General features: G+C 55.4%; 1 protein-coding gene across 5 annotated transcripts; it reads left to right on the top strand.

Annotated features, from left to right (window-relative positions):
• The first annotated feature begins 296 nt into the window (after positions 1 to 296).
• PCDH1 (protocadherin 1) lies at positions 297 to 25,815 on the top strand. Of its 5 annotated transcripts, XM_039836395.1 has the most exons (6): positions 730 to 930; positions 8,766 to 9,628; positions 12,555 to 14,750; positions 19,823 to 20,042; positions 21,023 to 21,061; positions 22,242 to 22,374. In XM_039836395.1, the coding sequence occupies exons 1-5, from the start codon at positions 891 to 893 to the stop codon at positions 21,046 to 21,048; spliced, it is 3,345 nt and encodes a 1,114-aa protein (XP_039692329.1). In that variant the 5' UTR covers positions 730 to 890; the 3' UTR covers positions 21,049 to 21,061; positions 22,242 to 22,374. The 5 variants fall into 5 exon arrangements, with proteins under 5 accessions (XP_039692328.1, XP_039692325.1, XP_039692329.1 ...); XM_039836394.1 differs by lacking the exons at positions 730 to 930; positions 21,023 to 21,061 and adding an exon at positions 297 to 317 and having other exon boundaries at positions 22,242 to 25,815; XM_039836391.1 differs by lacking the exon at positions 21,023 to 21,061 and having other exon boundaries at positions 729 to 930; positions 22,242 to 25,808.

The following is a 25,815-nucleotide window of genomic DNA, read 5'->3' as shown; positions in this document are numbered from 1 at the left end:
CAGGTGTTTGGGGGAGCCCCTCCAATAGCCCGACTCGGGCGCGGCACCTCATTCTCACACTTGCATATCTCCCCCATCCTCATTCTAGAGGAGCTCCCGGGTCCCATTACCCTCCCCTCTTCATGGTCCCCTCCATAGCCCCACCTCCACGGCTTGCTGCGGCCCCGAGGCTGACCGCTCTGCGGCTTCGGCCAGAGGGGGAAGGGTGGACTTCCTTGGAACGCAGTGGAAAGGGAGGGCCACATCGAGTGATCTGGGGGTCCTGTCGGGAAGAGGGTGGATCTGGAGAAGCAGATGTCCAGGGGAAAAGGCACTGGGTAAGACCCTACCCCTGCCTCGACTTCCCAGGGGACAGCCTAGGGGACAGGTGTTAGAGCGAGGTTAGGAAGGAAATTCGGGAGGGGTCCCAGATGAGCGCCTGGGTGGTTTAAAGTGTAAGGTGAAGAGCCAGGGATGGGGACGGCCTGTGTATCCGGGCCCCGGGTAGCAGAGAGATAGCAAACCGTGGGGGGGAGGTCCTGGCTTTGGGGAGCGGTGCTTGGGGTCCCCTCCCAGTGGGACCAGAGTGGTCCGGAGCTCCACCTCCCGGCCGGGAGGGGGGGCGGGGAGGCGGGCGGGAAGCAGGCAGGCAGGCCAGGAGGGAGGGGGAGGAAGGGGGCGGGCCGGGCTGTGCGCTCCGCTCGCTGCTGGCTCCGCCGCCGCTGCTGCCGCCGCCGCCGCCGCCGCCGCCGCCGCCGCCGCCGCCTCACACACTCGGGGAGCGGGATCGCGGCGCGGACGCGAAGCGGCCGGGGCTGCTGCACCTAGAGCCAGCCGGAGCCGGAGCCTGAACCGCAGTGCCAGCCCGAGACGTGCCGAGCCGCAGCCCGGGCCGGGGCTGGTGGTGGCTCATGGACTGCAGGGCCCGCGGCCGGCGCTGCCCCGAGGCGGGTAAGGATCCGGCGGCGGTGGAGGCGGCGGCGGCTCCCAGCCGGGAGCGGCCATGGCCGGCGGGAGCTGCGGGAGGGGCGCTCATCCGAGCGAGGCCACTGTCGGCGCTCCGGGGCAGAGGTGGGAGACACTGGGAGCTCGGAGTGGGGATTAAGGCCAGGGCACCCTGGCCTCCGAGGCGGCGAGTAGCCGAGCGAGGAAAGGAGGTGCTGCACCGGACCCCAGCCTCGGCTTCCCGCACCCCTGCGCGCTTGGAGCCGCGGGCATAAGGGGACTCTAGGAGCGCGCAGGATGGAAATGGTTTTGGGGAAGCGCGCAGCCCCCAGTTTGGGGGGAGGAAGCTCCCCGAGGACGTAGCAGCAAGGACCCTCATCCACAAGACACACACACACACTTGTTGGGCGACTAGGTCTGCTCACTCGGATGCTTCCAGCTCCCCGCGGGCACCGGGAGGGCCAGACCACTGACATATGTACACACATGCCTACATCGGTACATATGTGCACACAGACGTACCTTCCGCACACCAGCGCCCACTGGGGCACCGTCACTGGCTCAGAATCCGCTTCAGCGTCTGCATGCTCAGCAGCATAAACACACAACCCATGGCCATAACCAGCAACGTAACACAACCGGGTGTGACTTTCGGACACACAGACAAAATCCTGTGCCCTCCCATAGGAGTATCACGGCCACAGTTCGCCAGATGAATACTCAAAACCTAGCCTCACACACATATATTCCTTTAAGGAACACGCCTTAACATAAATTATGTTACGTACTCCTTGGCTAGAACATAGGTACACATGCATCCCTCGACTGCATCCACAGAAACATAACCCAGTGTCTCAACACAGGCCTTAATGGCACACACCCTAACACAGTAAGTGGCACCTGCAGCAGCGCCTCACGATCACAAGCACAGAATCCATTGCTTCACACGTCTTAACAGTGGGTGTCACACACACCTTACACCAGCAGTGTCACATTACACTTTTCAGCATATACACACAAACACACACTCTGCCCCTCTCCCTCCGAGGCTACATTCCGTCTGGGGAAACCAGAGACGCCTGGCGAGCCCCTAGCGCCCCTTCACCTTAATCACGACATTGTTATTGTAAATATCTGCACAGCGGGAACCCTGGGGGCGGGAGGAACCGGCTTCCCCCGCCGGCGCCTCCCCCACCCCCACTCCGGGGCCGGCCGAGAGGGTATTCCCGGAACGAGCTGGACCTGGCAGGCCGCGCCATCCCGCCTCCCCAGGGCTCTATGGCCCTAGTCCCTTTACAGAGGTGCAAGCCTGGGGCGGTGTTTGCGACCCTCTTCGGACCATTTAGCTGCGTCCTTCGAGCTCCGTGGGTCCCAGCACACCTGTGTCCCTCTCACGCTTGGGCGCCCCCTCCACCAAGTCCCGGCTACAGGCTAGAGTTGTGCGCAGGCAAGGCCCTGGGGCCAGAAGGGAGATCGCGGCACCCGCAGAAGCAAAATTGGTAGGTGAGATGGACTCGCACCCCTTCCCCCTAGCTACCCTTGGTAGCCCAGACTTCTGGCCTCAGTTTCCCCAGCAGTGATGGCGACTATTCCTTCTAGCAGGAAATATTCGGGGCGGCCTTGAGGTCTTTGAAGATTGAGCGAGAGGCAAAAAACCCTTTTCCACGGGCCGCGAGAGGGTCGGTTTATGAGAATGTCCCCGCCCGCCGGGGCTCACGGCTTTGTGATTCCGGCGCCAGCTCCCTCCCCGCCCCCTCCCGGCGCCTGCTGCGCGGCTCCGGCGGACGCTGGCTTGCGGGGTACCCTACGCAGGGGCCTGAGATGCGGAGGGGAGATTCCCCTCGTTGGCCCCTGGAGCTGGGGGGTGCAAGGAGCCCGCTGGTCTCCGCGCGTTCTCACCGTGCTAGGCCCCCTCCTAGCCTGGAGCTGCTGGAGGCCCAGCGCAGCCGGTGTGGGGGTGGGGCCGCCGGAGCCCTAGGATGGTGGAGGCACAGTCACCCCCGCCGGTCCCCAACCCTCCAGCGTCCTCTGGGAGGAGATGCCCCAAGCACTGGGTGTGTGCGGGGAGCACCCGCTGGCCACGGCTGTGTAGACAGGGGGCCGCCCTGGCCCGCAGAGTCTTGGACCTTCTGGAAGACGCAGGGAGCCTTTAATACCTGTTCTGGGCCAACTTTCGTTTGCTGCCTGTAAAGAGGCAGGTGTTTGTGACAGTCCAGAGGTCTGGGTGTGTGTGTGAGAAGGGGCGGGGTGTTACTTTCTTGACGTCTTGACATGGGGGTCTGTAAAGATTGAAATCTGTAATTGCAACTAGACCAGGGCATGGGGTGGAATCGACGCAAGAGGGATGAGGACCTCCAGAGAGGACCAGGGACAGTGTGGTAGGGGAGCAGATCTGCTTTCCCTGCTTCCCACACCAGTCCCCAATTCCAAAAGGGACTTTGGCTGGAAAGGGGTGTCATAGTGATCTGGCATCCTCCTGGCAGAGGGGCTGCTGCTGTGGCTACCTCTTCGGGGGAGCTGGACTTGAGAGAGTGAGATAACTGCATGTAAGAGTGGAGTGGAAAAGCCAAGAGAGGGCCTGCAGAGGTGGGGGTGTGGCTGAATGGAAATCAAGGCTGGAGGGTGAGGAGATGGAGGAGGCCCTCTTGTATGGGGGTGAGGGCTGCCCCTACCATGAGCAAGGATAGTCGGTGCTGCAGAAAGAGATTCTTTCAACAATGTATTAAGCACCTACTGTCTGCCAGGGCCCATGATGGGTGGCAAGGATGCAGTACAGTAGTAACATACACATGCCATCCTTGCCATCATAGTTCTTCCCAACTGGCAGGGGATTAGTTCATCTATTTATTAAACCAGTGAGCACCTACTGTGTGCCTGATGCTGGCAATAAAATGCTCTATTCAGGGATTGAAAGATATATATATATATATATATATATATATATTAAACCCTTTACAATAGAATAGACCTTAATGCATCACATCTCATTGAATCCTGTCAAATAATTTCGAGAGGCAGGATTTATTATTTCCGTTTCACAATATGGAAATAGGTTCAGAAAGGTGAAGTCACTTGACTAAGGTCACACAGCTAGGAAGTGATATAACAAGGGTTTGAACCCCAACAATCTGACTCAAGAATGCAGGTGCCTGGAAGCCCTGTGGAGGCTAATAGAGGGTTGTGGAAGAGAAGGGAGAGGAGCTGAGGGCTGGCACTTGTTCACTGTGGGAGGCCTCTGAAGAGCTCCACCCCATGCAGCCCTGCTTGCTTACCTTCCTCTCCCAGACATGAGCTTTGTCCCTTTGGTGTTTTGTGCTCACAGTGTCAGTAGCTGTTGTGTAATAGTGCAGGTGTGTGTGTGTGGGAGGGGGTCTAGGGCTGACCTGGTCACTGGGACAGTGATAGCTGCCTCTGCATGTTTCTTCTCGGGCCACACATTTAGCAGGAAGTAGACCCTGGTGCCTGAGGTGGGCTGGAAATGAAGGTTCCAGGTAAACCCTCACCACTGTCCTCCTCCCTCCCTAGATGTTGACACAGATGGTGTTTTCCTTGGCCCTCCCTGGACTCTACCCCCTCACACCTCACTGTGCTTCTTGAGCCTGAGGAAGATGAGTCAGTATCTCTGCTTAGGCTCTGGGTTCTCAGGGTTCTGGGTGCCCATGTCACTGGGCAGAGGTGAGGACACCCTTGCCAGGAAGGCAGCCAGGGCTTGGGGAAGGGCAGATAAGGCACAAACCACCTCAAAGGCTGCCACCTGGAACTAATGACTCCCAATAACCAACCACCAGGACAAAGTTCAGGGATGTGGGAGCAAGGTTGAAGCTGGGCGTCTAACTGCTGTTCTGGCTGCTCTGACTCCCTGCATCCCTAGGGGCCCTGAAACAGCCTGGAGGGCCTGGGGCCTTCAGTCCTTGAACCTTATGCCTTCCCTTTCCCTTGCCCTCCTTGCCTGGCAGGTTTAGCAGCCCAGAGATGGGGGTGGGGGGGGCATATTACAAATGTCATATTCTAGCCTCAGTGGGTGATTTCTGTTGCTTTCCTCTCCCCCATCCAGCCTTTCCCCCAGACTCTGGGATGTGAAGAGGCATTCTTTCTCAAATCTTGACTTCCACTTACTACTTCTGTGGCCTAAGACAATTAATTATTCCTTTTGAGCCTCAATTTTATCTTCTGTACTATGGGGAATGGTGTAATAAAAAATAATACTCATTTCAGAGGGTTGGGAGGATTAGATAACATAATGTATGCAAATATAGTAAAATCTCAGGGAGTGTTAGCTAGGACCTAGCGATGACAGCAATGATGATGGTAAAGGTGATGACGATAGAGTTTACACTTCTCTCTTAACTTCTAGGACTTAGTGTATCTTAAAGTTGTTCCCAGCAGGTCAGGGCCATTGCAACCTGCTGCCTGGGGATTTCTCTGGGTCCACCTTTCAGAATCAGAATTCCTAAGGGTGGGGCCAGACAATCCTCATTTTAAAGGAACACTCCAGGTGCTTCAAGGGCCTAAACCCTCTTCAATTCTTGCCACTACTAAGGATACCCTCCCCCAATCCCATTTCCCCCCCACATTCCTCCTACCTCCCAGGAACTCCCCTCCCCCCATACCTTCCTTGCCTTGGATATTCTTCTGTGGTTCTCTTTCCAACTCAGAAGTTGGTTACCACAGTCCTTTCCTGCCTCCTGTGCTGGCTGGAGGTAAGGAATCTCTTGGGGAGATGGGGAGGGTGGGTCACAAGCATGTTGTTTGTGTTGCCTGGGAGGCCTGAGGGGTTAGAGTCCCAGATTGTGACCCCAAATCAAAGTCAGCCTAACTCTGCCAGGCCACAGACCTCTGATTTGTAGCCAGATTTTGTGAGCATTCATTTTTTTTTGGAAAAATTTGCACCATAGTTTTATAAAATTCATAAAGGGGGATGTGACCCAAAAAGCTTAAGAATCCTTGATCTGGAGTGAGTGCGTAGAGGCAAGCAGTCACTGCCATATTTCTCTTTGTCAGGTTAGGGTAATTGCCTGTAACCCTCACCCTGCCAAGAACCATGCATGGAATTGGTGCGTACAGTAATCCCATGTTGTGTGTGGGCTATGAGGTGGGGTCCCAGAAGGGAATGAGGTTCTTTGGAGACAGGTGTGTTTTTGGGTTGGGGCATGATGGTAAGATGAGCTCTGTGCCAGGCCCACGCAGGTAGAGGGGAAGTGGCTGGAGGGTGGATGCAAATGGACTATCAGATAAATTTTTCTTTCTTTAAAGAGATTAAGATTGCAACTGGAAACAAATACACACTAATCTGATAACAGCCTCCAATACTTTGAACACATTCTGAGTGACCAGGGAGGGGCTTGCTGTGTTTTGGGCTGGCTACATGGAGGAAGGGAAGTGTTGAACTCATGTTTAAGGAATCTGTGTGTTCATTGAGCACTACTGAGAGTCTACTACGGACCTAAACAGAGAGGGATTAAATTGACCCCAGCAGGTTGTCAGTAGAGGAACTGGGCAAGGAGACAAGCAAGGACCACACGGAAAGTGCCAGGGTAGGCTAAGCCTGGGAGCTAAAATACTAAATTATTTTACTGAGTGCCTACTGTATGTGGGAGTCCAGGGTGAGAAGTCTTGAGGATCTAAGAGTAAACAAAGCAGAGACTTTCCTGCTCTCTGCTCAATCTTGTAGGAAAGACAAACAATTCAAAGATTATTTCCCAAACAACTACATAACTACAACTGGAAGTGCTTTCAGGGGCATTTGTTGAGTACTCGCATTTAGCCCACATGATTTCAGACTCCCTCAGAAATAGGTAGTATCCCCATTTTACAGATCAGGAAACTGAGGAAACTGAGGCTCTAAATCATTTGCTTCAGCCAGAAAGTGGGCAGCTGGGGCTTGCCTCAGATTGTCTGAGGTCATAATCCCTGTTTTTCTCCATCCTGCTGCCTGACATGTGTCAAATGGGTACAACCAAACAAAATTGAGAAATAGTCATTGAGTTAGAACCAGTTCAGCTCCACGATGGCAATTGCATCCGTCCTGTTTGTTGCTGTGTCCCAGTCCCAGAACAAAGCCTGGCACATTGTAAGTGCCCAATAAATGTTTATTGAATGCATGAATGAGCACCTACAATGTACCCCGCTTTGTGAAAGAACATGGGTGGGGGATGAGTGTAGGGAGCCTGTCTCTTCCTTCAGGATGTTTGGCATCTGCCTGGAGAGGCAGAGAACACAGGAATAGGTGCACGATACTGGAACGGAAGAAGGCAGGCGGGCGGTGTCCCAGGCAGCACAGTGATTCATTGCGGCGGGACTGAGGCAGACAATAAGCGGCTGTGAGTTGGAGCAAAGAGAGGTCACCAGGGGCTGGAGGGGCCTGGGAAGGATTCCAAGGGGACCAGAGCCTGTGTTTAGTAAGATGGGTGTGGTCTGCGACAGAGCCTAGGATGGGATTTCCAGGCGTAGGACAGGTATTCCAGATGCAAATGGGGAGGTGGGTAAAAGAGATGAAACCTCAGCCCTTTGCTGAAAATTCTAGGCCAAAGACTTTGGATTTGAATAAAGGGCTTGGCCATGGTCTTGTTGGAGAGGAGGAGTCAAGACAGGGACAGTATAGTAGCTGGAAGGTCTGGCTTGGGTCTGCAAATGCGCAGCCTCGAAGCTAGGGAGATGGGCAGAAGAAGTGGGTTATCGTGGTGATAGGGTGCAGCTAATGGATGGCTAGAGCATACAGGACTCTAGTTGGAAGGATTTGGGGATGGGCAGGGAGAGATGGAACTGGACCCATTAAGAGAAGGAGGAGCCAGATGTGAAATAGGGGCCAGATGTTTGTGGGGCTAGGAATCAAATAGGAGCCAGATGTTCACTGAGACTGTGAGCTGGGGTGGGGAGATGTCAGGGAAAGGCAGGCAGTGTCATTGGTGGCTCTGTCCCAGTCAGACATGCTGGGCTCCCGGGTGCTAAGGACAAGCCAAGGCAGCTCCGGTTCCGATTCCAGGGTTTGTCATTCCTGACCATGGTCCTGACCCCAATCTTGATGTCTGCTCTCTCTTATATACCCTCTTCCGCCCCATGCTGCCCAGTGGAAGGCAGAGAGGGAGCGGGGAGGAGTCCTGGGAACACACATGTGTTGGGTGGGGAGGTTAGGGAGGACTCCTCAGCCCTAACTTTTTTAGGCCTTAATTGGTATCCAATTCAAGCTGGCCCTTCATGGGGCAGTGGGGGACATTGGGTACTGTGAGTGATTTTTGTCAGACGAGGGATTTAAGATGCCATACCTCATACACATACATTGACTTGGCATCGCAGAAGGGAGAGAAACAAGACGTTGTCTCCTCTCCCTCCAGCCAACCTGAGTGGCCCTCAGCGTGAGCGCTAACGATCCAGGGTCTGGGGAATATAAGGCACCATGTCTCTCCTACCACATGTGGGGGGTGCTCGAGGCCTCACCCTGCCACTAGCTAGCTGTCTCTATCTCAGTATCAGGGTAATTACCGTGGGTGACTAAGGCAGGATGCTGGTGAGAAGGAGGTGTTGGGCAAAGCACTGAGCAGAGAGCAGGGAGGGAAGGAGGGAGTGTCAGTGGGTCAGGGCGTTCCATGGGCGGGAGCTGCTCTAGACCTGTTCCAGGTCCTGTACCGGCTCCTCCAGCTGGGGCTGACGCGACTGCTCCACCCAGCTGTGGGTGAGATTCAGGGTTCTGTGGTCCGGAATGAGGGTGCTGTGCTGGGCTGAGCTCTCCTTCTGGGAGAATAGTGTGCAGGTGGGAGAGGGAGAGCGGGAGGCTGGCTCTGGGCAGCCCTCAGGCCAGATTCCTCCTCCTAGCTGACTGCCTGTTTTGCCTCTTCCCCTTGCAGCCTTCCTGATTCTGGAGCCTGCCAGAATGGGGCCCCTGAGGCCCAGCCGAGGCCCTGGGGGGCGACAGTTGTTGCTGCCCCCTGTGCTGCTGACACTGTTACTCCTGCTGGCTCCATCCCCAGGCTGTGCCACTCGGGTGGTGTACAAGGTGCCGGAAGAACAGCCGCCCAACACCCTCATTGGGAGCCTCGCAGCTGACTATGGTTTTCCAGATGTGGGCCACCTGTACAAACTAGAGGTAGGTGCCCCGTACTTGCGGGTAGATGGCAAGACAGGCGATATCTTCACCACCGAGACTTCTATCGACCGCGAGGGACTCCGTGAATGCCAGAATCAGCTCCCCGGTGAGCCCTGCATCCTGGAGTTTGAGGTGTCTATCACGGACCTTGTGCAGAACGGCAGTCCCCGGCTGCTTGAGGGCCAGATAGAGGTACAGGACATCAATGACAACACACCCAACTTCGCCTCACCGGTCATCACGCTGCCCATCCCTGAGAACACCAACATTGGCTCACTCTTCTCCATCCCAGTGGCTTCAGACCGTGATGCTGGCCCCAATGGTGTGGCATCCTATGAGCTGCAGGCCGGGCCTGAGGCCCAGGAGCTATTTGGGCTGCAGGTGGCAGAGGACCAGGATGGGAAACAGCCTCAGCTTATCGTGATGGGCAACCTGGATCGGGAGCGCTGGGACTCCTATGATCTCACCATCAAGGTGCAGGATGGTGGCAGCCCCCCACGTGCCAGCAGTGCCCTTCTGCGCGTCACCGTGCTTGACACCAATGACAACGCCCCCAAGTTCGAGCGGCCCTCTTACGAGGCTGAGCTGTCAGAGAACAGCCCCATCGGCCACTCGGTCATTCAGGTGAGAGGCCCCTTCACCTCACTGTTGGAGTGACCCATCTTTAGAAATGGGAGCCCACCCTAACCTGGTGAGAGTCCCTTTCACTTAGATGGAGAACCACCAGGATACTGGGGTAAGACCCCTTGTGCCCACCCCAGCAGATGATATTATTTATTTTCCTCTGTCAAGCTACTTCAGTGAGAGTGACATAGCATGTGAACAGTAATCCCCCATCCTTAAGGCAGACTCGAGTTGGAGAAATCTCTGAGAAGTAAAACCCCTCCCAAGTCACTTGATCTCCCCCTACCCCTGTGAGCCAAGCTGGAACAAGGGAATCACCTTCTGTCCAGGTAGAATCTCTCCAAAGATGAGGGTATCTTCCAAACCAGAGGCTCTTTAGCCAGATAAGGTTTTCGTGAAGCTAGAGGACAGAGCCTTACTTTGCCCCCATCCTTGACAGTCAGATGAGATTGTTTTAGACAGGTGAGTCTTCAGAGCTCTGGAAAACTACTCAGATGTCTGTATGCTGGCTTCCTCCAGTAGGTGCTGCGTGGCCATGGGTGTGGGTGCTTAGCACAGTGGGGGGTCGGTTGCCTCTGCTGTTCTCAGCACCCCTCTCCATGGGAACTGCCCCAGGGGCTGGGCAGCTTGATAGGGCCAGGGCCCGGGAGGGAGCAGAGAAAGCGTCCCTGCAGACAGGTGGGCGTATCTCCCGCTGTCATCTCAGCCCTGGCCTCCTGCCAGCCCCAGCTCCTTTCTCTGTCTCCCTGGGCTGAAGCTGTCTATCTTTGATGTGAGGTTGCTGAGGAGGGCTCGGTCTGCCCTGGACACCGTTACCTGTCCTGGGAAAGCCTTCATCCTACGTCCTCAAACTGAAGTGGAGCATGGGGAGGAGTTTCAGCCCTTTCTTTAGAGGCTGGTGGACAGGGAACTATAGAAAAGAAGCTGAGAAAGAAAAGAGAGACAGACAGTCGGGGATGTTGAATAATAATAGCCTAGGTGCCAGGACTGCTCTAAATACATTATGTGTATTATACCATTTCATCCCCACAGTACAAGGTAAGCATTATCCCCATTTTACAGATGGGAAGCTGAGCCCATAGAGATTAGGAAACTTGCCTGATATCATCCAACTATATGTTCAGATCCCACCTTGTCCGTGTCCAGCAGTCTGGCTACAGAGCCTGTGTGCGTGTACCATTTATACCCCTCCCAGTGGTGACGCAGGAGCGTGGGGCAGAGGTGAGGCCAGGGGTACACAGGGCAGCAACAGAGAGTGTAGGAAAGAACTGGCAGTGGAAAGAGGCATAAAGAACTGAGCGTGTATGGGAGAGAAACAGAAGACAGAGAAAAAGAGAAGGACGATGTCAAGAGAGGCAGATAAAGAGGCTGAGTGACCAATATAGAGACAAGGTGACAGAGGGAACCATAATGAAAAAGTTGGGGACAGACAGACTCAGGGAGTGGCGGGACAAGGAGAAACTGTTGGCTTTCACAGGGGTGAGAGTTTGGCTCACAGAGGTGAGCAGAGACCTGGGCAGCTGGGAACCCCTGCCCAGCTGTCTTTACTGTCAAAAAAGTCCTGGCAGGAAGGAGAAGAGACTAGCAGTGGCTTGAGGGCCCATTAGGTTTGGTGCCCAGCACTGTGTTAGCTGATTTTCAGAGATGGGCAGATGGATAAATGGATGGATGGATGAACAAAAAGAGAGATCAATGTTATTTACGGAGCATTCGCCACGGGCTGGGCATTTACATGTATTATTCCATTTAGTCCTCACCACAATGCAATAGGTTCTATTATCCCCACTGTCACTTGGGGAGGTTAAATAATTGGCCTAAGGTCACATATTTAGTTGAGAAGTGGGAGCTGGGATCTGAACCTCAAACCCTTCTGCTCTGCCCCTCAGAACTCTGCCAAGTTATGCCTGTTCAGTCCTCCCCGCTCATCCTCCACCTCAATGCCATTACATTCTGTCGAGCTGTGACGAAACTCTAGCCTTCATGTTTGTCCTTGACCAGTGACACCTCATGGTCATTCCCACCTGGTTCCTATTGCCCCGTTACCACCCATGTTTGTACAGAGTTGGATTGTGTGTGCTTCAGTTGGCGTGGGAGGGCGTGCCCACTGCAAAGGGACAGGCAGCTCATTGTTTGATGCTGGGAGCCCAGCCGCTGCCAGCAGGCTCTGTGGCCTGCACCAACCCCTCCCTCCTGGCCACAGGCTCGGCCAGATTCCTCAAGTCGGTGCCTAGCCAGCACCAGCCCAGCAGGGAGGGGAAGAAGCTGCCGAAACAGGTTTCCCCGGTTTGACAGAGCAGTGGCCTGGCGGGCTCCCTCTGACCCACATCCCTACGTGGCTGCTTTCAAAAGAAATCCCCTCACTTGTAGCCTCCAGGTGGACATGTGGGTCTCCACTCATGTGCAAACACACATGTTCACAAACACATATACCTCCTCCCACGATCACACGTAATCAGTTTCACATACATGTATATGCATGCACACGTTTCATATATATATGTCATGCACACACACCATCTCTATTGCTCACACCTTTCCAGCTCTTCAGAAGGGTTGAAGTCCAGTTTAATTGAGTGAAAGGGCTGTACTAATCAGACGATTGGACCCTCGTCACTATATCTGGGCAGACTAGTGTAGGAATGAGAAGGGGAATTTAATTCCGCCCTCTCCCATCTCTAGTAGTCGCTTGCAGCACTGCTGAGGAGTTGCGGGCTGCATCTGCACTCTTTAGGAAAACAGATCAGTAATATGTGCCACCGTGTCAGGATTGGGAAAAGGGCAGTGCACGTACTGCTTTTGGAAAGGGTGCCACGTTAGATCAGTCGTGTCTGCCATGCTCAGTGGAAAGGCAGCACATACATCCCTTAATTTGCTATACGAAACTAACCCATCCCTGTTTTCCTCGTTTTTCTTTCCTGCCCCGTAGGTGAAGGCCAATGACTCGGACCAAGGTGCCAATGCAGAGATCGACTATATGTTCCACCAGGCGCCTGAAGTTGTGAGGCGTCTTCTGCGACTGGATAGGAATACTGGACTTATCACTGTGCAGGGCCCCGTGGACCGTGAGGACCTAAGTACCCTGCGCTTCTCAGTGCTTGCCAAGGATCGAGGCACCAACCCCAAGAGTGCCCGTGCTCAGGTGGTGGTGACTGTGAAGGACATGAATGACAATGCCCCCACCATTGAGATCCGGGGCATAGGGCTGGTGACCCATCAAGATGGGATGGCTAACATCTCAGAAGATGTGGCCGAGGAAACAGCTGTGGCCCTGGTGCAGGTATCTGACCGAGATGAAGGAGAGAATGCAGCCGTCACCTGTGTGGTGGCAGGTGATGTGCCCTTCCAGCTACGCCAGGCCAGTGAGACGGGAAGTGACAGCAAGAAGAAGTACTTCCTGCAGACCACCACCCCACTTGACTACGAGAAAGTCAAAGACTACACCATCGAGATTGTGGCCGTGGACTCTGGCAACCCCCCACTCTCTAGCACCAACTCCCTCAAGGTGCAAGTGGTGGATGTCAATGACAATGCACCTGTATTCACCCAGAGTGTCACGGAGGTCACCTTCCCAGAAAACAACAAGCCAGGTGAAGTGGTAGCTGAGGTCACTGCTAGTGATGCCGATTCGGGCTCCAATGCTGAGCTGGTTTACTCTCTCGAGCCTGAGCCGGCTGCCAAGGGCCTCTTCACCATCTCACCTGAGACTGGAGAGATCCGGGTGAAGACATCCCTTGATCGGGAACAGCGGGAAAACTATGAGTTGAAGGTGGTGGCCGCTGACCGGGGCAGCCCTAGCCTCCAGGGCACGGCCACTGTCCTCATCAATGTGTTAGACTGCAATGACAATGACCCCAAGTTTATGCTGAGTGGCTACAACTTCTCAGTAATGGAGAACATGCCAGCACTGAGTCCAGTGGGCATGGTGACAGTCATTGATGGGGACAAAGGGGAGAATGCCCGGGTACAGCTCACAGTGGAGCAGGACAATGGTGATTTTGTTATCCAGAATGGCACAGGCACCATCCTCTCTAGCCTGAGCTTCGATCGGGAGCAGCAAAGCACCTACACTTTCCAGCTGAAGGCAGTGGATGGTGGGGTACCGCCTCGCTCAGCTTATGTTGGCGTCACTATCAATGTGTTGGATGAGAATGACAATGCGCCCTTTATCACTGCCCCTTCCAACACTTCCCACCGGCTGCTGACCCCCCAGACACGTCTTGGTGAGACAGTGAGCCAGGTGACAGCTGAGGACATTGACTCTGGTGTCAATGCTGAGCTGACCTACAGTATCGCTGGTGGCAACCCTTACGGACTCTTCCAGATTGGGTCACATTCAGGTGCCATCACCCTGGAGAAGGAGATTGAGCGACGCCACCATGGGCTGCACCGCCTAGTGGTGAAGGTCAGTGACCGTGGCAAGCCCCCGCGCTATGGCACAGCCTTGGTCCACCTTTATGTCAATGAGACCCTGGCCAACCGCACACTGCTGGAGACCCTGTTGGGCCACAGCCTAGACACACCGCTGGACATCGACATTGCTGGGGATCCGGAATATGAGCGCTCCAAGCAGCGTGGCAACATCCTCTTTGGCGTGGTGGCTGGCGTCGTGGCTGTGGCCTTGCTCATCGCCCTGGCAGTGCTCGTGCGCTACTGCCGGCAACGGGAGGCCAAGAGTGGCTACCAGGCTGGTAAGAAGGAGACCAAGGACCTATACGCCCCCAAGCCCAGCAGCAAAGCCTCCAAGGGAAACAAAAACAAGGGCAAGAAGAGCAAGTCCCCGAAGCCCGTGAAGCCAGTGGAGGACGAGGATGAGGCCGGGCTGCAGAAGTCTCTCAAGTTCAACCTGATGAGTGATGCCCCTGGGGACAGCCCCCGCATCCACTTGCCCCTCAACTACCCGCCAGGCAGCCCTGACTTGGGCCGCCACTACCGCTCTAACTCCCCACTGCCTTCCATCCAGCTGCAGCCCCAGTCACCCTCAGCCTCCAAGAAGCACCAGGTGGTGCAGGACCTGCCGCCTGCAAACACATTCGTGGGCACTGGGGACACCACGTCCACGGGCTCTGAGCAGTACTCTGACTACAGCTACCGCACCAACCCCCCCAAATACCCCAGCAAGCAGGTAGGCCAGCCCTTGCGGCTCAGCACGCCCCGACCCCCACCCCACCCCTACCACGGGGCCATCTGGACTGAGGTGTGGGAGTGACAGTGTGGTCCTGTGTGGGTGCTGGCCCAAGCCAGTGGTGGAATGTGGGACCAAAGATCTGGGGATGCTGGAGCCCTGGTAATGCGCCTCACCCAAGCATAGAGGGTTAGGTCAAGTGAAAATTGAGGGAGGGTGTGATCTCCTCTTCCAGCTCCCTCCCTACTGGGAGAGGCCTGTGACTTGTCAAATCCTGGGACACTAGACCAGCTGCTGGGTCTTACAGGTCGGGGCTGATAGGCAGGTGAGCAGAAGGGTTTGCAGGCAGAAGGGGGAGGGAAGTGGAGATGAAGTCTTTTCCAAACCTGGGTCCCTATATAAGACCAGCTGTGGTGCTCCTCTAGAGGGAAACAGGGAGACCTGGTGGGTGACTGGGTGGGGACTCTGTCAGGGAGGGGCCTCCCCACTTGTGCCTTCTGTGTGTACTGTGTGTCACCCTCTTTTGCACCCCTGGTTCCTGGGGCTGGGCCTCAGTTTCCCGGCCCAAGTCCCAAACGCTAATCTTTGACAATAAAGTTCTCTATTTTTGGAGTTTTGGTTTCTTATTTTCCTGGAACTGAGAGAAGGAGTGAGAGAGACTGGAAACAGCCCTTTTTCCTTACATCCTGACCCGATTTCCCCATCCCTTCTTTCTGCCCCTTCCCAAATCCTCGACCCACCTCTTTACCCCAACCCTATCTTAATTTATCGTCTTCCCATCCACCCCTACGTTTGGATAAAGTGCCCTTCTGAGCAGCCTTCAAGTGGAGGTGTCCGGCAGGATGTCACCTTACCCCATGTTTGTGAGGCCTTCTCCCCAGGAATGACACCCTTCACCAAGAAAGGGCAGGTGGAGGTGTACCCAAGTCCCGCCCTTTCTTCTCTGGCTGGGACTTGACCTTGCCAGTCCGCCCATATTGAGCAGCCTCTGATAGAACGCAGACCAGAGCTCCTGGTGGGGATGGAATGCAGCCTCCCTGCCTCAGGTGAAGGCCAAGAACCTCTTGATTATACCACCTCCTTCCCTCAGGGCAGGATCTTCCCAAGTCCCTTTCCCAGCATCTTCATCCCAATACCACTCAACACCCAGCAATTTGCTGGCCCTGCCTAGTGTGTCCCCACAATGATCACCATCCTGGACTGCTGGGAGGGAGGGCCCAGGGAGAGGGGAGGGACTCTCCAGATCTTTCAGATTGACCTGCTCTGTATCGCCACTCTTAGGGTGCGCCCGGCCAATGGGCCGAAGCATCCTAGTCCTGCCCCCTCCCTTCCCTTCCTTCAGCTCCTTGCTCTGGCCACCTGGGCTGCTGGCTCTCTCTCTCTCCGTCTCTCACTTCTTGCTCTCTTGGGTCTGCCCTGTCTCTGGCTGTGCCTGAGAAGGAGAGGGCTAAAGTCTGGGTGTGGGCCCTCAGGTCCTGGGTGAGTTTCTGAGGCCAGAGGCAACCTGACTCCATGGCAACCGAGGAGGCCTGAGACACTCCCAAGAGGTCCAAGGCGCCAGCTCTCTGTTCCGATTCCGTCCACAAACTCCCCAATGCGCTGGGGATAGCCCCAAAGTAAAAGCTCCTGGGGGCTTTGGAGGAGTGGGGTGTGGGGAAGTGAAATCTAGTTTCATCGCATTTCTCCCAGACAAATTAGCGTCTCCAGAGTGACCTCCAGCAACTCCTGACCAACCATTCTTTCTCTTGTTCCTAATCTGCTGCCACTAGCTCCTCTATTCCTTCAGCTCCTTCACCTCTCTCTTTCCCAGGGTCTGAGGGGTTATCTCTTACTTGGCTCCAATCCAACCCATGCATGGCGCCACACTGAATACCTTCTCCCACATTCGGATACAACTGAACAATGCCATTGTCATCACCAAAACACAAAGGCCGAGTTCCTACTGTGTGCTCAGCAATGGTACTAGACCCTGAGGAAACATTGTCACATGTGTATAAGACATACAAGTGAAAAGATGGGGCAATTGAGATTCTTAAGTTTCGAGTGAGAAGTGCCATAGTAAAATTCCTCCCAGCTCGTCTCACTATTACTTCTGTTACTTCTCGCTTCCTTTTTTTTTTTTTTGAGTTTTTACTAGGTGCAAGCACTTTATGTGAATTAGCTCATTCAATGCTCGTAACTCTTTGTGACATAAGTCATTATAATGCTCATTTCACAGAAGTGAAAACTAGTTAGCGATAAAGTCAGAATTCGAACACAAAGCATTAGGAAATCCGTTATATGAAAAAGGAGTTCCATGATCAAGTTAATTTTGGTAGCAAGAACTACACAATCATATCGGCGGCTCTGTGAAGGCTGCGAGAAAGGGGAAACCTGTTAAACTTTGTGTAACTCTGGGTTTTCCAAATTTATTTGACTATAGTGCCCCTCCCTTTCTTTGAGGAGCACAGTATCGGAAAACGTGAGCAGGACATGGGAGTGGGCTCCTGGAAGGAGGATGTGAAACTTGAGCCAGTTTTTCAGTGATAAGCAGGAGTTGAGAAGGAGGTTCACCCTGTGAGCCAACTTCTGAGGCAGGAGTGAGCATGACCAGGTTGGGGAAAGGGAATGGGCAGAAAGGAAAATATTCTGGCTGGAGCGAAGGGTCTAGGAGAGAGCTGAGAGATGAAACCGGAAGGACTGTAGGTTGTGGAAGACACAGATGTCTTGCCAAAAATTCCTTAAGAGGAAATGGTAGTCCTGGAAAACTCATGAGTTTTGGATGGACTGAGTTTTAGAAAGTTCACTGGAGTGTGTGGTGGACTTAAAAGGGGTAGAGGTAAAGGTACAGGGTTGAAACTCTGTGGTCTGACCTAAGATGGTGGCAATGGGGATGATGTGTGGATGGATTTGGCTGAACTTAGGGAGAAAAGACGCATAGGACTCAAGGAATAATTGGATGTGGGGTAGGGATGGGGAATAGGGATGAGCTACCAGGATTCCCAGGTAGAGAGACATCATCCTTCTGAGTCTGGGTGAGTCTCAGTTAGTTATGAGATCCTTGCCCATGCAGAAGCTGATTGAGAAAAAAAAAAAAGGAATTTGGTTTCAGAAATACTTCTGAAGGGCCAGCAGGGACAGCCAATTAGAAATATTCAGCAAGTATTCTGAACTTCATGACTGGAGCTTAAGAGAGTATTCAGATCTAGGCTTTTTAAGATTTAAAGTATAGAATTAAAGGAAACATTTGGTATTGAGTATAACCCAACCCTCCATTTTACAAGACTGAAAACTTAGATTACCAGGTGCAGGTTCTGCAGGGAGGGAGGGCTGCTGGCTAAAGTCTTGAAAAGAAATTGGAAAGAGTACCTGACAACCAGACTGCCCTGTGCCTCCCAGACCCCTCCTGGAGCCTGTTCACGCCAACACCAGGTAGATGGTGCTTCTTTATATCCTCTCGGCCCCAAATGTCCGGATCAATTTTGGGGACCTTGTCTGTCATCATTCAGACCCATCAGTGTTTTAGATCACAACATGGATCCCAAGAAGGGTTGCCTGTTCCTGAAGATGGGGTGGGAGCCAGGATGGGAAGGCAGTTCTGGGCTGCCTCGCCATCAGCTCTCTAAAGCTTCTTGTTTTGACATCCTCCCCAACCCCAACTGTCTTGAATGAAATGGAGATTGTGTGAGGTGTCGGGAAGGTGAGTCTACAATCCTGGAACCACTTCTGGCCATTTGATAACCTTCTACCGAGGGTTTTAGAGGAAATACAAAGCACCGAAAATGTCTTAGAGAATTGGTGGGAGCCTGGAGACCCATCAGCAGGGCCCTGGGCCTGGGTTGCTCCCACCCATGCCCTCCAGGGACCCCGGGTCCTAATTTCTGTTTGGCAGGAAAATTGGTGGCGGTCCCAGGTGGGTGTTTGGGTGACTGGCTGGTTGTGCCAAGTGCCAAGCTGAGGTTGCCAGGTTCCCGGGGTGATCATTAACCCGTGGCAGGCAGACAGGGCTGCTGGCTGAGAGCAGGCTGTGACCGTTCCATTCCCCCCAGCCCAGCCCCCAGTCCAAGCTTTTAAGTCCTGGTTCCACCAAGCTGGTGGCCCCTTCTAGAAGCTCCTACCTATTTTCTAGAAGGAGTCCATCTGAGGCCAGGCTTCCCGACCCCTGACAGACAGCAGCACCACCACACCCCACCCTGCCCCCAGTGCCTCCCCAGCTCCAGGTCTTCCTGGGCAGTGCCCGCTACAGTTAACACTATTTCCTAATCTGGAGGGCAGGGGAGTATCCATTGCTCTGCTTCCCCACCCCCGAGGTACCCTGGTTTGTTATCAGGCTCCCTTTCCTTCTCCCCCACCCACCTTTTTCCACTCCCAGGCCTCTCTGGAGGAGAGTGAAGTGGGGACAGGGGGGCTGAGTGGGAGCGGACTCAGCAGAGAGTCCAGAGGCTGCCTACAGCATTACAAAGCAGACATGAGGAACAGGATCAGAAAGAGGTTGGCACCTCATTTGGATGGATGCAATGGGAAGTTACAGAGCAATGAGACAGGTGAGGAGCTGGAGTTTGGGGGGTGCTGTTTGGAAATTAGGGGACTGTTGTTTTGGTGAGCTGTTGTAGAATTAGGTGTCTGTACTGCTTTTAGGGAGCTGTTCTAGAAACCGGAGGCTTGCTAGTGTTTAAAGGCTATGCTGGAATTAGGAGACTTGGCTGGTATTGTGCTATTCTGGTGTTGGCTGTTCTGGAATTAAAGTGAGGCTGTGCCAATATCGGGAGGCCGTGCTGTAACAAGAGGTACTTGATTAGGCTTACTGTGGTGGCCTGGGGGCTATAATAACATTGGGGCCTATGCTCGTTGGGACTTACAGCGTGTGGTCTTGGCTGTACTGGGAGCTGTTTTAGAATTAAGGGGCCGTCCTCTGCTGAGGTCTGCGCCTTCTGGGGACCGTGCTATGCTAGGGGGCTGGGCTTCTTCTTGGTTGCTGCTGAGGGGCTGGAAGCTCGGGGGGTGGGCCTGGCTGAGGCTGGGGCCTGGTGTGGTGGTGGTGGGCCCCGAGAGGCAGGCTGGCTGGCCAACAGTGACAGTTTCTCTCCCTGCAGTTACCTCACCGCCGCGTCACCTTCTCCGCCACCAGCCAGGCCCAGGAGCTGCAGGACCCATCCCAGCACAGTTACTACGACAGTGGTCTGGAAGAGTCTGAGACGCCGTCCAGCAAGTCATCCTCGGGGCCTCGACTTGGTCCCCTGGCTCTGCCTGAGGATCACTATGAGCGCACCACCCCCGACGGCAGCATAGGAGAGATGGAGCACCCCGAGAACGGTGAGGATCGTCAGCATGGTTGGGACACCCCAGGAATGAATAGAAGCCAGAGAATGGTGATGAGACCTTAGAAATATCCTCCATTTATTGAGCTTATTGTATATTCAGCAGTAATCACCGTGCTGAGTGCTTTCAGGTATATATTCATTTAATCTTCACAACTGCTCTCTGACCTGAGAACTTTATTGTGCCCACTTTACAGTGGAGGAAACAGGCTCAGAGAGGATGAGCCACTTACCCACAATCATACATAGGAAGTGACAGAGCTGGGAAGAATTCAAACCCAGGCTTCTCAGACTCCAAAAGACCTTGCATTCATCACTACATTCTCCTGCGTCCCTGGGGACTGGAACCTGAGCATGATGGCCAGAGGGCTCAGGTAGTGGTGAGGGAAACTTGAGGGGACCTTGAGGCAATGAGGGTCCCATAACAGGGTTGAAGAACCTTGAGAAAAGGGAAGGGACCCTGGATGTTTTGAGGATCTCAGGGCAGGGTACGATGATCCCCTGCGGGGAGGAACGGGAGAGGATTTGGCTGAAGAAATGGAGTGGGGAGGTCTGGGGACGGGAAAGGCTTGTCTGAGAGGGGCTTGGAGGGTGATGGCAGAAGGGAGGTCCTGGCCGGAGCAGAGGTCAATGTGGAGTGTGTGGTGGGCGTGCTGTCAGAAGGTGTATATGTAGTGTGTGTGTGTGCGCGTGTGTGCGTGTGAAGGCATCCGTGGCAGCCTGTGGCAAGAGAGACTGAGTAAACCTCCCCTTGGGATGGAAAGACTCTCCAGCTTGGAGTTGTCCTTGGGTCTCACCCTTTCCCTCTCTAAATGCCCCCAGCCCCCTAAAGAGAGATGAAAAGTTCTACTCCCACCCCTCAGGCACAGGGCCCTTGTCTGACCTCCCAGGCCCCAGGTCTCAGAGTGTCCTCGCCCCGCCCTGCCCCTCCGTGCTCTATCTCATGCCCATCTCGTCCTTTTTGTGCCCGCGCAGAGCCAGCTGGCAGGAGCAGGCCCTGAGGCGGAGTGCCAGGTATGTGGGAGCTACTCTGGGGTCTGGGATCTGGGGGACTCGGCCCAGCACCCAGCCCCGCCCACCCAATGCCCGTGCTCTGCTCCGTGCCATGGTGGGTCCCCAACTCCACCTGAGCTGAAGGGCCTTGGTGTTTTGAGGCTTAACAACAGAGCTGTCCCTTCCTCACTTTGCACTGGCAGGAGGCCAAGCCAAGGTGGGTGGTGCCAAGGGAGCCCTTGCCCCAGGCAGTGCTGCTCAATCAGTCCCTGACGTGGGGTCACTGCCTAGTACTGTCCCTGAGCAAGGGCGGGACAGGGTAACAGTGACAGGAAGTGCTTGTGGCCCAGCTGTTCCCATGGAGACTCTGCTGCCCAGCAACCACACCGGTCTACTGCTGATGTCAGGCAGCCAACTCCTTTTCCCGTGGGTGTTTGGGCAGGGAGCCGGGGCAAGGCCAGGGGTGGTGGTTGGCATAGGGGGCCAGAGTGAGGTGACGGGGGGCTGCATGAGTGTACTTGTGGGTGTGTGAGTGTGTGCTTCTATGTGAACTCCTCACACAGAAGCTCGTACCCTCACCCTGGCTTTAAAGCAGAACCTTGCTGTGCTGGGGTGGAGTGCGGTGGGATTCCAGGACAGCTGGGAGCATGGTGAGGCTTGAGGGGTTTCAGAAGGAAGATATGTGCCCACCTTGTCTGAAGACAGAGTTGCCCAGTGTAGATTTGTGCATCTGTGCCTATATCTGAGGGCAGGTGTGTGTATATGTGAGAGAGTGAGGGAGAGAAAGAGACAGAGGCAGAGACAGAGACAGAGAGGGACAAAGAAAGGGAGAGTCCTTAAATGAGATGGGGTAGACTCGCATGTCTAAGCCTGCCTGGAGATAGGCGATGGAGTGTGTAGATGAGTTGTGTGTTTGTGCACCTGTCTGAGGGCAAATTTGGTGTGTGTGTGTGAGCAGAGATAGAGGGTGAGTGAAGATGGAAGGAATGTGTCTATTTAAGGATAGATCGTGTGTGCGTGAGAAAGTGAGTGTGTGGTGGATGGTGGGAGTATGTGTGTCTATTCGAGGGTGCGTGTGCCTCTGAGCTCAGTGGGCAGGAATGCGTGTGCACCCCTGTTCTGAGGCACCAGTGGGAGGCCATGGAGTGGAGCTTTGCGAGGCCACTCTGCCTGATGACCGTCCTCCCTCTGTCTTCTGCAGACCTGCGCCCTCTGCCTGATGTTGCCATGACGGGCACATGTACCCGGGAGTGCAGCGAGTTTGGTCACTCCGACACGTGCTGGATGCCTGGCCAGTCGTCCCCCAGCCGCCGGACCAAGAGCAGCGCCCTCAAACTCTCCACCTTCGTGCCTTACCAGGACCGAGGAGGGCAGGAGCCTGCTGGCGTCGGCAGCCCCAGCCCCCCAGAAGACCGGAACACCAAAACGGCCCCTGTGCGCCTCCTGCCCTCCTACAGTGCCTTCTCCCACAGTAGCCATGATTCCTGCAAGGACTCGGCCACCTTGGAGGAAATCCCCCTGACCCAGACCTCGGACTTCCCACCCGCAGCCACACCGGCATCTGCCCAGACGGCCAAGCGCGAGATCTACCTGTGAGCCCCCTTCTGGCCGGCGGCCACCCCCTCGCCCAGCTGCCGGCCAGCTCCCACGTGGGTCCATTCCAGGGCCCCCACTCCTGACCCCTCCAGCGTGGACTTCTTGGCCAGAGCCCCGAGTGGGGGCGAGTACTGGCCTCATGACCACGCTGGCCCTTCTCCCGTGCAGGGTCCAGGTCCTCTCCCCTCACTTCAGCCCCCAGGGAGCCCCTTCTTCCCCTTTCTGGGGCTCCCTCAGCCAGTGCCCAAGAGGGCTCTTCTACAGTGACTGGCTCCTGTCCTTCGACTTCCAGGGAGCACTCCCTCACTTTGGGCAGATGGGGGAGTCAAGGGTGGGCAGCACACTTTTAGCTCATTGTTTCCCCGCATGGCCGACCGGAGGCGGGTAGGAGGCCCCATTCCAGCACTGAGGCAGGGCTAAGCTCGGGAGCGCCTCTCCCTGGGAACTCCCAGAGGAAACTCTTGACCACCGGGGGCTCCCCGAAGGGCTTTTGTTACCAAAGGTGGGGTGAGGATGGGGGTGAGAGTGGGGCGGAGGCCTTGTTTTCCCTTCCTACTCCTGGGCTGGCCCACCTGCCCACCACATGCCCATGCCTGTCCCATCTGGTCCCCCCTTCCCTGCTGGTCATGCAGTGTCTGTATATAAGGACCTTGGAATGATGTCCCCATTTCTGCCTGATTTGCAACTTTTCTTGTTGATATTGTGTTGTCTTGGGGGACCCCTCTTGGGGGGACCTGCCCTGTGCCCCCTTCTCCCTGTCGCAGTGCCCTCCACCCCAGGCCTCTATTGTTCCATGTTGTAAATACCCCTGGGGCCGTGGTGGGATGGGGGTGCAGACCCAGGGAACCAATGGGTGGGTGGGGGTGGGGTTGGGGGTAACATTCGCCTATCAGCAGAGCTGGGCTTTTATTTAATTTTTTTTAAAAATACAAATCTCTATTTTTTTGGAACTGTTGCGCTGTGCCCTGGGGGGGGATCCCGCTCAGGCTGGCCCCCCACATCCAGATGAGCATCATATAGGGGCCCTGAGGCTGTGGGGGGCAGCTAGACAGGGGTGGAATGACTGTGCCTCTGGCCTGGTTGGGTGAGTTGGGAGCAGGAAGGTTTGCTCAGGGGTGGCTGATTGCTGCCCCCAATAAGGGGGACCTGCACCCTGCTTCCTCTCTGCCCCCTACCCCCCAGCCCCTGCCATGACTGACCCTTCAGCCTGTAAAACCACCATTGCCTTGATCTCAGGGGGTGGGAAGGGCTGCCTCAGGGCACTCTGGGCTCCTGGCCCCCTTCTCCAGTTGGGCTTCCCTTTGCCAGGGTCAGAGGTCCCATGGGGGAGCAGGTGGGCAGTGGGGGGCAGAGAAGCCCAGTCAGCCATGATGAGGTGGGATTCCTTTCTTCACCTCGGGGGGCCAGGGTGTGAGGGGCATCCTGTAGAGCCCCCATCTCCCACTGTGGCCATCTCAAAGTCTCAGTCCCTCTTCCTTCCAGAAACCCCCACTGCCTTGGCCCATACCTCTCCAGCTCCCCAGGGGCCCAGGCTGGGAGGCTGGAGACTCAGGGTATGGCCCTTGCTTGACTTAGTCAAAGCTTGGGGGATGGCCCAAGGGTGGGCGGGGTGAGTACAGGCTGCTGGGTTGTCTGGTGCCTTTGGGAGCTGTGTTGCTGGGGTCTTGACTCCTGTAACCCCAGAGACCCCACCTCTACCCCGGAAAAGCCAGGGGGCTGAAGAGTCACCCTATTCTCTGCTCCTCGCCCCTAACTTGGCTTGGAGTAACAGTGCTGGGAAGGAGAACATTGTTAGGCTGATAGCCCCAGCATCCACAGCCCTTCTATGGAGGGCAGGGGGTAGAGTGGGCTGGGGTGGCAGCAGCCAGGTCTAGGGGTTGGCCAAAGGCTCCTTTCCCTGGGGGAGGCCCAGGAATTGGGCTGGGGCTTGTCGAAGAGACAGCCCTTTCCCCCTGCACAAACGGGGCAGGTGCAATAGTGGCGGAGCTGGTAACATGGGGTGCTCAGCTGGTGGGGCAGTGGCCTCAAGGGCTGTCCTGGGAGGTCAGGATTCTGGCAAGAAGATTGTATGAGGCCCATTTGCTTGATGGAGAGGGTGGTCCAGACAGGAGGCATTCCTGGGGTCAGTAGACTCCCCCCAGAAGCCCCTGGTGGCCTGAGCAACCTGCTCTGGTCTTGGAGACCCCAGAGCACTAGGTGGAAGGGCAGAGAAGCATTTTGCACAATGGAGAAGCCAGAAGGAAGGGGTGGCCCAGATGGCTGGGAGGGCTAAGAAGCACAGAGGAGGAGCCCTTCCCACAGGCAAAAGCAGAGCCCCTAGCCCCCTGGTTGGGGTTAGGGCGCTGAGTCTGTCACCACCTGGGCACTCGAGAGGTGAAACCAAAGGTGGGCAGGGGATGGGTGACAGCACTGGGGACCACTCTTGTTGGTCCTAGGTCTGTGAAGCCCTTCCCCAATGCCTTGTGTCGCGTACAGTTTTATGTACAAATAGGCGACATTTGGCCAGAGGATACCCCCTCAAACCCAGCCTGACCCAGTCAGTGTCTTCCTAGAGGGGACCTATTCGGTCCCCACCCCCCTACTTCAGAGCATGTCTCTTGGTAGGGGGAGGGTATATGGGGACATATTTCTCTCCTAGGGTCCCTGAAGTGTGTCTCACACCCCGGGGGAGAGTCTCTGGAGCATCCCTCACCTCTGGGGGCTCCCTAACCCCTATCTCTCCCCTTGGGAGTCTCTGAGGGGACATGTATTCCCACTGGGGACCATGGGAGCATGTCTCCCCCATTCCCAGGCTCCCTGGGGAGCTTGTTTTCCTCCCAGGGTTCCTGGGCATACTTAAGGCATGTCAGTCTTCCCAGGGAATGGGGCGATCTCCGAAGCATGCCTGGGAAGGATATTTCTGGCCCTCCCTGCATCTCTGCTCCGGGGGGTCTCTGACCTGCAGCACTTTGGGAAGAGACTGGGCAGCTCTGAGTTGTCTGTTCTCCTAGAGCTCTGGGGTACCTCTCTTCTGAGGGCCCGGCCTCTGGAGCCATTTCTTCCCTGAGTGGGGGCTGTCTCCTGGTGGCGGGAGGGCTTCTGTTGGCCATGAGAAAGTCTCTACGTGGGACTTCTCTGGGAGGGGGGACTGTGTCTCGCCCATGGGGTTCCTAGGCGGGTGTGTCTACCCACTTTGAGGA

This window comes from Pteropus medius, unplaced genomic scaffold (genome assembly GCF_902729225.1).
Source record: "Pteropus medius unplaced genomic scaffold, Ma_sr-lr_union100, whole genome shotgun sequence".
NCBI lineage: Eukaryota > Metazoa > Chordata > Mammalia > Chiroptera > Pteropodidae > Pteropus > Pteropus medius.
Note: the sequence above shows the minus strand (reverse complement) of the source record. Positions and strands in the feature narration are given on the sequence as shown.